A 12,623-nucleotide genomic window follows, 5' to 3' on the forward strand; every position below is an offset into this window, starting at 1 on the left:
AATTCCATTTATAAGCGGTCTGCTTCGAAGATTGACTTCTGTTGAAGTACAATTGAAAACCTTAGAAGATTGGACAAGTATTTTTTACTCCTAGTATGAGATTATAATTATGGTGCTCATTATTGACTTACTTCAAAACTAACTCTCTAAGTTATGATAGGAAATCTTGCCCGATAGAGTTCAGACATATCAGCGATGAAGCAGTCGTCACTAGGGGATTCTGATAATCGTCGAACTATATCTCAAATTGATTAGATTTGAAAATGTGACACTAGTTGTCTAACGGTTTGTAAGATCTGAAGATTGTGGGCTCGATTTCCTAATGAAATCATGTATCCATTTAACCGAAAAGTTCAATTATTGTTTATTGCTCCTTGTTTTCCATTAGTACCCCAACTGATATTAGTTAGTTAATTAAACTGATCTCCATTTAAAATCTCATCAGGAAATCTTACGATATTGTTTGCTTACGTTCAAGTGGCTTTTTCAGGGAGCCGCATCCCTAGCCTTTGACCTATAGGTCTCATTCACAAGGCAGTGGAGCAACGTTAGGAGATACAGTCCCATGGAAACCGATGACCAACAATAAGTTCATACGCCATTTGTTCCCTCAGAATCTTGGACGCGATATACACCATTGGTTTGGAATCAGGGTTTTGGACTCCTCTAGATGGATCCTCTATATCCACCAACCCGGTTAAAGTGCCGAAGATTCGTTTTTCTTCCTCTCAATTTTTTAAAAATACCCCAGAGGCGAGAAATCAGTGAGTAGGATTTTCCTGGCAGTGGCTTCATGTAGCCAGGTGGATCTTTGTGGCCTTCACACACTACTTAAACTCAAATATTCGATATATAGTGGGATGACTATATCATCAATGTTAAGGTTAGGCAATAAGTACTTAGAAAAGGTGATAATTCACAGAAGTTGGAAGAAAGCTACTGATCACCTGATTTTTGTTCGTGTGATAACCACGATCAGTGTTTGATAACTTTATGTGACAAGGCTCAGAATCATTTCCAGTGACGCAGATGCATTCACTTTTTAACATCCTCTCGATCTTGAATTTCAATATTTTTTCATACATACCTTTCTACTCTATCCTTTTAAACCAGATTCCCAAATTTTAGTCTTTCTTTTATTACCACATTATTTCGATCTCTCTTGTCATTTCCACCTCGTCGTGCTAATCAGTTACGACAACTTAAAACAACACACATCCGTACCAGACTTTATGTTGATGATATGTGTGTGTCTTTGTCAGAAATTGATAGGTGTAGACTACCTGGTTGGGATCCGCGAGACGATAGCAACCGATGGTTAGAGACCTTGAATGTGACATGACTCAAAATCGTTTGCAATGGCGTAGGTGCATCCAATCTTTGTGTTCTCCCAAATTCCAATCTTCTTCCAATCTTACTCTTACTACCTCTACCACTACGGAATTTTAGTCGACAACTGCATCTCTGTACTAATGTGGTATGGCAACTCGAACTGTTGTACGTACGTACGTACGAATTTCTATGTTGTTGCTAACTGACTGAATAAATGAAATTTTTGAACGTATATTGCCTTTTAGTTAAAATTCAAATTAATCAACATAAAGTAGGAAAACGTCATTAAAACTAGAGAAAATTATTGAATATTTTATAATTTTCTCTTTTTTTCTTTCTATTGACTGTTTACTATGTAGATGTTAAGTTTATTTTTCCGTTTTTGTTTTTACCTTCTTTTTTTTAATTTTTCAGTCTCATCAATCTTTTCATGAATTGTTATAGTCACAGGTAAGAAAAAGCATCAACATTATCGTGGTTTATTTATTTATTTAAACACATAAACATTGGTATTTAATTGTGTCATAGACATGACTTTGGAGATAACATTTTTCGGTTCGTTGTTGTTAGCTTGACGTGGTGGTTGGACTTGCCTATTGTGATGAACCAGTCGAACTCTACTGGCTGCAACAATCGTTCCTCAAGGTTCTATCATACCAGACAGGTCGGTTGAAAAGCGGTAAGACTAAAAGCAACAAACCTAAGGTCCGAAGACGAAGTTGTACTGCTTACTGTACGGAGTTATGATGGCAGTAAGGTGTTTCCTTCAGACAATCAACATAACAACGATGTTTCCTTCCCACAAGAAGGGGTTGGGTTAGAAAAGGTAGATCCTAAAACCGAACACCTCCCCTTATCCCACGGATATCCGTCTCGGGCGGTGAGGTTTCAACATGTAGGGAGCTAACACGGAAATTAATCATAAAAAGGTCGTGTGTGACCGATCACAAGCAGTTGTCCCTTGAGCACTGCGGTCACGCTCTCAGGTCACTAAGACCATCTCTAATTCATTTTCGTTTTCAGGTACCTGGAGAAGTAGATAACATTTTGATCGTCAAACACTTCAGAGATTGATTCTCTACCAGGAGATTTACTTGTTGATCTAGAATAGTCAGATGATATAGTTCTGTTTAGTGAAAACTTTGACAAAATACAGAGTCTTATGATGACATTTAACAACTATGCAAGGATATTTAGGATGCTGTTCTCTCCCTCCAAATGTAAAATGTTACTTCACAATTGTTTTGCGTCATTGCCTGAAATAATGATACGAAACTAAGTAGTTGAACGCACCGCCTTCTTCACGTACCTTGGTAATCCTGATGGCCTGGTATCTGATGAAATCTCAGCATGGATTCCGAAGGCTCGATTGGCTTTTGCTGACTTGCGTCAATTCTAGCGTAGGAGAGATATTCGTCTTCTAACCAAAAGGGCGAGTCTACTGCACAGCAGTTCGCTCCATCCTACTTTACGGATATTAAAAATGGCCATCAAGAATAGAGGATATTCGTAGGCTACTTTTATTCGATCATAGGTGTCTTCAAAGAACTGCCGGTATATTTTGGCACTATGGATTAATCAGAGCTTGGGTTAGGAATGAAGTACTGAGCAAGGATGTGAAATCGAATGATGATGTAGTAAATCTTCAACTGAGTTGGCTAAGATATGTGCTACGTATGTCCACTCAACGCCTACCTCGTTGGGCGATGTTTCCTGGTGTAGGAGTAAGCTGAAAGAAATCTAGGGGCTGCTTAACCAAAACATGGCATCAGTCCATGAAGTCACTACCTGGTTGGGGTTCGCGTGCTTATCGTAACCAATAGTTCAAGTTTTTCAATGGTGTTTCTAAACTCCTCATCACTTTTTTGTTTTTATTTACTAAATTATATTTTCTTTTCCAGTCGTATCTTCGATGTCTAATCCTTACTGTTATCACTGATATTGTTAATACCTCTACTATACTGGGATTTAGTGTGACAACTTCATCGCTCTGTATTTATAATTGGGTATGGCAACCTGAATCGATTTCCATACCTAACAGATTCTAAGTTATGACTGACTGAGTATACTATGTCTTCAACTATTCACCACAATAATCATGTGTACTTTAATTAAACAATCTCAACTGTATTATAAGCAAAGTTGGATAGTGGTTAGTAGTGGAATCAAGGACGCGTGTTTCGTCCTATTTGAGATTCGTCAGCTGGATGTACCTGCATCTCAGAGCTCATGTTCATTCTAGGACTCGAGCCCAGTTCCACTGCTAACCACTATCCATCTTTTGCTCATTATGTTTGTGAATTAAAGCAATATCGAGACAGTTCGCACAGGATGCACACATACCAACAAGAGACTGGTCAATTGTAGTCCTTAAACATCAATCGGATGATTTAAGTAAACAATATCAAGTGAATTTAAACTTCACCACATTGCACAAGCAAGTGGCTATCAAGTCTCAGTAGATAAGTGGATAACGTAATGGCGTTTGAAGTGAACAGTACGTAGGTTCGAGTCGTAGTGTGAACATCAACTCTGAGATGCAAATACATACAACTGACGAGTCCCAAATGGGATGAAACGCATGTCCTGGATTCCACTGCTATCCACTATCCATCTTTGCTTATAACACTTGTGAATTAAGGCAATGTCGAGGCATTCCGTACAGAATGCACATATGTCAATAGGAGACTGATCAGTTGAAGTCCTAAATAACATTGGGAAGATTCAAGTAAACAATATCATGTGAATTTAAACGTCACCCTATTGCAAAATCAGGGGGCTATCAGGACTCAGTAGCTAAGTAAATGACGCGATGGCATTTGTAACGAACGGTACTGAGTTCGAGTTTCAGAATGAACATCAAGTCTAGAATGCGGGTGTATTCAGCTGGCGAGTCCCAAATTGGGACGATTGATTTATATAAATTATTTATCTATTTATTTGAACACATGAATATTGGTACAAAGGGGCACCAAATACATATGCGCCACACAAATCTCATTTGATATGTGTGAAGGCTGTGATACTGCTCGGGTGCCCAAACCGAAGCATGTGGTTTTCTTAGGGGGCCACACCCCGAGCCTTTGACCTGAAGATCTGATCCACAAGCCAGTGGAGCATCGTAAGGAGATGCAGTCACATGGTATCTGGTGACCAACAATTGGTTCATGCGCCATTTGTTCCCACAGGATACTGGAGCCCATGTACACCATTGGTTTGGAATCTGGTTAAAGCACCGGACATTCTCTTTTCGTCCTCTCATTTTCGTAAACAACACCCTTGATGCGAGAAGGCAGTGAGTAGGACTTCCCTGGTAGAGATTACATACGTGTGGCCATGTGAGAGCATTTGGAGAGGTAGAGCGGACTCTCCCCACTCTCAGCCGTACCAGGGCATTTGGGGGCGATTTATATAAATAATCATTTGACATTATTTTTTGATTACTTTGTTTAAATGAAATAATTCTATACAGAATTATAATTCAATTTCAATATTCAATGAAGTCTTATTATGTCAATGAACACTTACAGTTTTGCTATGTTCATTGAAATTACGTAATCATTTACAATATTATAGATTGTTGAAAGCATGTAACCCAATAGAGTAAAGAAGAAGAAGAAGAAGCAGAAAAAGAAGAAAATAAAAGTAATATATTTCATAGAGAATAATTCATTGAATAAATCTCCTGTTTCATATATATACACGTTCACTATTCTATTATTTCCTACTTTACATTAGAACTGATGAATACTGATTATTATGATTATTATTATTACCATTATTATTATTATTATTGCGTAATATACATATATGTATATCTTAATGTTTTTCAATAATAATCTATTTTGTTTTTCTAAAAGAGAAAACAATGAAATCACATTGTTTACTTCCTTTTGATGTATTTCATCATTCATGACTTCATTTTTGTTGCATTTTTACAAGACTATTTCTTCTCTTTTTTAATTTTTATTTCATAGATTAAAATGATTATATATATATATATATATATATATATATATATATATATATATATATATATTGGAGAGTTTTGAGCTACATTTTCCCCTTTTCTATGTCTCTAAGTGTGTATGTTTCTTCTGTGTATGAGTGCGTATGTTTGTGTTTGCATGTGCGTGTGTGAGTGAGTAAGTGTTTATCGTTGGGCAGTTCTTTTTTCTTTCTCTTTTTCCTTTTTTTCCGTTTATCAAATTGTAATTTATTAAGTGAGTAAATTATTGTCAAGGTGATTCCATTAAACTAAATTGTCTCTGTATATTATTAATTATCATATATAAATATATATATTTATTCTTCATTTTAGTGAATAAAAGAAATCTGGTAAATCACTCATTAGTTATATGGTTTTCTGTGTTTGTTTGTTTGTTTGTTTGTTTCTCTTCCTTTTTTCTTCTTCATTGTATGTGTTTTCAGTTTCATTCGTTTATTAATGTGTATAAATGAATGATCGGTTCATACTTTGTTCTTGATCTCGATCTCATATTATTCAAATTGACCATTGAATATGTTATTTTTTATGATCTTGTTTTGATTTTATCGACATGAATCTAATCTATCTATATATATAATAACTATATATATATATATCTTTATGTAACATGAATGATCTGTTATCAAGTTATTTAATATTACCTTTTGAATTGATTGAGGTTTAACATAGATAGACAGATGGGATAGATAAAGAGATGAATAAATATATTTACTTACTTACTCACTTACTTACGCCTGTTACTCCTCGTGGAAGAGCATGAGCCGCCCACTGGCACTCGACAACCAAATCTGTCCTGGGCAATCCTTTCTAGTTCTTTCCAGATGTTATTCATCCTTTTCATATCTGCTTCCATTTCTCGACTTGGTGTGTTTTTCGGTCTTCCTCTTTTCCATTTCCTTTCAGGATTCCAAGTTAAGGCTTGCCTCGTGATGCAGTAATGTATGTCCTATCCACTTTTAACGTCTTTTCCTAATTTCCTCTTCAGCTGGAATCTGGTTTGTTGTGTCCCACAGAATGGTATTGTTGATGGTATCCAGCCAATCGATGTTGAGTATCTTGCGTAGACAACTATTTATAAATAGTTGTACCTTTTTGATGATGATTTTAGTCGTTCTCCAAGTTTCAGCCCCGTTCAGTGGAACTGACTTGACGTTCGTATTGACAATTCTTACTTTGATGTTGGTTGACAGTTGTTTTGAGTCCCATATGTTCTTCAATTGTAGGAATGCGGCTCTTTATTTGTCAATCCTCGCCTTTATTTCTGCATCTGATCCTACTTTTTCATCAATGATGATTTCCAAGTACGTGGATGATTTGAAATCTTCCAGAGTTTCGCCATCAAGTGTTAATGGGTTGATATTCTCTGTATTGCATTTAAAGATCTTGCTCCGCCTGTAGGTCTTCTAGATTTATTACCGGTTCCAAGCCCGAGTAAAGGAGGAGGGTTGGTCATGGGGTTAACAATCCCAACCCGTAGAAAACTAACTCGCTAAAAAACACTAACCAGAAAAAATAATTCGAACCACTAAATATACTACTTAATTAAATTATTTTCCGAATATATTTTTTTCTTAAAAAAACAAACAAGTATACAGATTGAATGTATATTGATTGGTCAATGTCATATTCGCTTCATATGTTAATAATGACCGAATATTAACAAACAAGTCGTAATGTTGTTACTAGTATTCGAACAATGAAAGTATACTATCTTGACAACTTTAGAGAGGGGGCTGAGAAACGGAGGGGATTCATCAGCTAATCAAGAAACATTGTTTAATTATAAAAGAATGAAATGTATAAAGTAATAAAGTTACAATGGACTAATGATTTTCATAATGATCAACTAACTATTACATGTATAGGGGTTGTGGAGATTATTAAGTTTTTGATTGAGATCATGAACCGGTTGATGTTAGACCATCACAATTGAAAACTTGGAAGCACTGGACGGTCGTTTCTTCCTATTGTGGGACTCCTCAGCAGTGCGCATCCAATAAGTATTACATGTTAAACTATTCATTTTAGTAAAGGAAAAAAGGTGTTTATGTATTATGAGTTGACATGGCTGACAAAGAAATGTTCCGGTTAGGTAATAAAAGTTAAGCTTCGAAGTTATGAGTTCGACCGACGAATTATGAACGAATATCTGTGATGATGCTTGTCATCCTTTTGTTTACAGAATTTACAAACTTAGGATTTAGATTCAGAGTCAGTAGTTAGAGTCATACAGTACTATCTGATTACATTAACACTCTTGACTATGCATTGGATCATATTAAGTGTGCTAATACATAACTTGCATTAGGAGTAGGTAATTTAGATTAACTGCTGTATTATATTCTCAGGTTGGTTGCATAGTAGACATCTTTCTCAGCTTTAATGATTTTAAAAACCAAATACTGACATTTTTATTTTGCTTCATGATAACGTACAGGCCAACTCATATTCCTCTATTAATTTTGTGCGAAACTCCATGAGACACTATCCTATTCCTGAAACACCTAGTCAAGGACAACACCATAGTATACTGTTACTGTCCAATTAACTTTATCTCACATCCACTATATTGAAATGCTAGTTGTCTGGAAGTAGTTAACGGGAAATTCTGCTCAACCTGAGTTTTGTGTTAATTGGCACTTGTCAGAAAGGTGTACCTGCAATTTGGAGTAGACTGATTTTTCTTACAATTTTAAGTGATTTAAATTAGTGTTTACACTGCTACTTGTTCGGTAGAATTCAGTCCACACTAAAAATGACTTTGGTCACTTATCAATGATCAGTCATCTGCAAATATCGTAATCCTCTAGGAACACAATTCCATGGACGAATTAATTGTATAGCTAGATCTATTGAAGTTCAATTTTTATGAGGTCCGTCATTTTCACCAAAATTCCTGGGATGCGTTGTTGACGAATACCAACTAGCACGAAACTCAACTTGAGTAGAATTTGTTGCCAACTGCTTACTTCTAACTACTGAACGTATATAAAAAACCTTATTTCACAAATATTCAGTATATTTCGATTTGAATAGCTAAAAGGTTTTTGAAATAGTTTAATACATACAATTCGCACAACACGTACATATGCCAACAATACTGATCCAAATCCAGTCATTTTTATTAACGATTGGCTGATTTGAACGGTTGCTAATAATGATATGAATATCATAAAGCATGCTATGGCGTTTGAACCATAAGGTATTGGACTTGAATTCCGAATTATGAACATCAACACTGGAATGTAATTACATCCAGGTGACAAGTCTCAAGTTGGACGAAAGTTGTTAGCTACAATCCATTTACATAAACGTTTGTTCATTAGTAAATGACTTCGAGTTTGGTTCTCTAGTTCTATTATAAGGTTGCCATTGGTGAAATTCAGTAATCCGGAGTGACACAATTACTAACAATACCATTATTTGATCATTACTCTATATGTATAATTGATTGAAGTATAATGTCTGGATTTGTAATGATCAACTGGATAGTATTTTCATCATACCCTTAATCCTAGAACTATCTTTAGTTCCGTTTGATTGAAAGTACCATGCTTAGACGAAATAACTATCCAATGATCCTTGATTTTCAATAATATCACAACTAACATTAATTTATTATAGACAAGTGTCTTATGAAAACTATTCATCGGTTAATAAAAATGAGAGGAAAATCTGACAGATATCTCATAACCGTATCATTGATATGAATATGTTATTGTCACGAATAAGCCATTCGACCTACTGATTTTGCGTTTTTTCTGTTTGCTGATACTCTTCCTCTAATATTGTTATCGTCGTGGATGAATATTGGGACCTTCGGAACTTTTATCCCAGATTGTTATTATTATCAATCACAAATTGGTCGTTGCTAGACTACCATTGTGAATCTGGATGCATTGGAAAACTGTGTGAAGTTAGACTCCAGTGGTCTAGAAATTAAGCATTCGCGTGCCAGGCAGAAGGTTGCGGGTACGATTTCGACTTGCTAGGTTGTGTATGCTCACTTCTGTGGAGTCTCATATTAAGAGAGAACACCCATCCAGTGCTTCCGAGTTTTCACTGGTTGTCTAACTTTGGAATGTATTTACGATTCGACTTTTGGTGTATATTATTCCTTGTCTTTTCTTCTCACTTTTATTAAGTCTAGCATCGGAGCTGTTTGTTGTGATGACTGAAAAGAAACTCAATTGTCGGAATACTGTTTAATCCATTCATGGAAGTATCTGTCTCCAAAATGCTGAATCTGTTATTTTATTGAACATTACACAATCACCTAAGTCTGAAATACCAACTATTTAGACACATAAGCTGGATGTGACTGTATCCCAAGGTGGATACTGACTCTGGGATGCAGATGCGACTATCTGACGAGTCCCAAATTGGGCGAGACTCGCGTCCTGGATTCCACTGCCAGCCGTCAACCATCTCTGTTGATAATTACTGATGTATTAATAAATTATAAAACAGAATAAACTAAGGATTTTCTATCGTACTGCTAACCATGTGAAAATACGAAATGACTGATTATCATCAGTTTGATGTAAAATATGCAACGTAACAATCTTCTAAAACCCTCATTAGTAATCACGGTAGTGATGTACTCGCTAGAGAGTGGTAATTCCCAGAGTTCCTGTGGAAAGCTTGTGGTCGGTAGAATTCTGCAATATGGGATGTGAGGTAGTTAACCACCAACCACAGTAGAGCAATATTGTAGATTAATTAAAATTATAAATGCAATTAATTTTTAACCAGTCTAAAGGTTTTCTATTGCACACAGAACAACAAACGCAAGAGAAGACGACCAGTGTAGCAGCAGCCTCACCAACAGTACGTCTCAACATACACAAAAGGAAAAACCAAAACTCTCCGACACATTAAACATGCAACAATCGAATCACACTTGATGGATAGGCTTTGGTGGATGTAAAGACCTTCACATATCTGGACATCATCATTGATGAACACGGTGGATCTGTTGCAGATGTGAAGATGGGGATCGGCAAAGCAAGATCAACATATATACAAATGAAGAACATATCGAACTCAAAACAACTATCTGTCAACCAACACCAAAATCAGAATTTTCAATACAAATGTCAAGACAGTTCTACTGTGTGTGTGTGGGGGGGAAACTTCGAGAACTACGAAAGCTACCATCCAGAAAATAAGTGTTTATTAACATCTGTCTACTCAAGATACTTCGGATGCGTTGGTCAGGCACTATGAGCAACAAACTATTGTGGGAGAGAACAAACCAGATTGCAGTGGGGGAAGAAATCAGGATGAAACGCTGGAATTGGATGGGACACACATTGAGGAAAGCACCCAACTGCGCCATTAACGCAAGCCCTCACTTGGAATCCTGAAGGCCAAATGAGAATAGGAAGACCAAAGAACACATTACCCCGAGAAATGGAGACAGACATGAAAATGGTGATCATGGCTCAGAATCGATCACAATGGCGTAGGTGTTTACACTCTTTATCTGCCCCTAAACTATGCAATTAAAATCGCTGCATATCTTTCTTTCTACAACCGAATTCTTTCTTCCTGTACTATATCCTTATATGGATTCTTTCTTTTATATATTGCCACCATTAAATGAACTACTTCTATGAATTCATCTTGTTATACTAATGAGGTATAACAACTTGAACTGATGCATATAGGTGCCTGATTCTTGGTTGTATTTGACTGATCATTCATAACAATGTAGTAAATTTATATTCAATGTTCATTTATTATTTTATATTAAAAGTAATTGGCAATATAAATTAGAATAATTTTAGGTTAAATATATAAACGACATAATGTTAAAAGAATAAAATAAAAAGAAGTAATAATATTGATAATGAAGAAAAAAGAAAAAAGAAAAGAAAAATAGAGAAAAATATAACTGAGAAAAGAAAACACAATCTTGTATAGATGTAATTGTTATAGGATTACAATGAATACCATGTAAACTGTACATGTAAACTGTATTACAGAAATGAAATATATATAGATATGTATAACCTGATTCAAGATTATTCACCATTGAACATATCAGAAGTGATTTGTGGAATAGGATGTATTAGAATGATCGATTGGTGTCAAATGTTTTCCATCGTAACTAGTGTAAATTGGTGAACTATTATTATTATTATTATCATGAGTAGTAGTAGTAGTAGTATTGATAGTAGTATTCTGATTATATTTTGCTTTGATCATATTTAAATGATGTGAATAAGTTGTATAGAATTGATCATCTGAATAATACATACCAGGTTCTAAATTTGGTAAACAATGAATTATATTTGAATTGATTGAATAATCTGAATTTGAAATATTTTCAAAAGTTTCTTCACCTACTGAATAAAGAATTTAAGTAGGCTAAAGTTATTTGATAAAATATTTATGATCAATTGTAGTATGTTACTATCAGTATAGGGGTTGTAGAGATTATTAAGTTTTTGATTGAGATCATGAACCGATTGATGTTAGACCACCGCTGGAAACCTGGAATTACTAAAAGGCCGCCTCGTCCTAATGTCGAAGTCCTCAGCAGTGCGCATCCACGATTCGGCCCGCGAGATTCAAACCCAGTACCCTCAGTCTCGCTCTCGAACGCTTAACCTACTGGACCACTGAACCTTCATTCAGTGGTGTTAGTGTCTAACATCAACCAATCCACAAAATCGTACGATCATCTCCCATTGTACTGAGGTAGATGCTTGTCCCTACCCGACACGGATTAGCTTCAGTGGTCACGGCTTCTCACTAGAACTCCGAGAATTCCCTCACGATGCTAGTCACTAGTGAGCACAGGTTAATTATCAGTATAGGGGTTGTGGAGATTATTATGTTTGTGATTGAGATTATGGACCGATTTATGTTTGGTTACATTTGGGATACTATGGAAGATAACAAAGCATTGAATAATTATTTTATTCTAGTATAAAGCCTAACAACAGTGTCCATGCATAACAACTCATCAGGAGTTAATGAATGGCTTTCAGGTCTCGCGGTATTTAACAGAATATGAACCCAAATTTCAACACTGATTTTTTTAACTCCATGGCCTAAACATGATGTATATCTGTGTTTACTTATCATCTTCAGTTCAAACAGTAAGGGAGCAATTATAAATGAGATACACTATTGGCTGGTGTCGATTATTCACCTGCTCAAGATCTCTGTCTATATATTAATAACTGAATCAAGAGGACAATTATATATCTGGCCAATTCTCGGTCTTCCTACAGTCATAGCTAAATGAACAAAAGAATATAAAGCATAT

The 12,623-nt window shown here is 35.6% G+C and overlaps 2 protein-coding genes across 2 annotated transcripts in view; one reads left to right on the forward strand and one right to left on the reverse strand.

Moving 5' to 3' along the window:
* TOM1L2 (TOM1-like protein 2) overlaps window positions 1-5,894 on the forward strand; it is a gene marked incomplete at its 5' end in the record, with an annotated part of 36,979 nt that extends 31,085 nt beyond the window's left edge. The window contains 2 exons of the mRNA XM_051217201.1: window positions 1,747-1,782; window positions 4,909-5,894. Of these exons, the coding sequence (XP_051065850.1) occupies window positions 1,747-1,776 (30 nt within the window). The 3' untranslated portion in view covers window positions 1,777-1,782; window positions 4,909-5,894. The remainder of the gene's footprint in view (window positions 1-1,746; window positions 1,783-4,908) is intronic.
* A 4,971-nt stretch (window positions 5,895-10,865) lies between these two features.
* HNF4G (Hepatocyte nuclear factor 4-gamma) overlaps window positions 10,866-12,623 on the reverse strand; it is a 41,901-nt gene continuing 40,143 nt past the window's right edge. The window contains exon 11 of the mRNA XM_051217202.1: window positions 10,866-11,694. Coding sequence (XP_051065851.1) covers window positions 11,390-11,694 — 305 coding nt within the window. The 3' untranslated portion in view covers window positions 10,866-11,389. The remainder of the gene's footprint in view (window positions 11,695-12,623) is intronic.

The sequence above is a fragment of the Schistosoma haematobium genome, chromosome 6, assembly GCF_000699445.3.
Source record: "Schistosoma haematobium chromosome 6, whole genome shotgun sequence".
Lineage (NCBI taxonomy): Eukaryota > Metazoa > Platyhelminthes > Trematoda > Strigeidida > Schistosomatidae > Schistosoma > Schistosoma haematobium.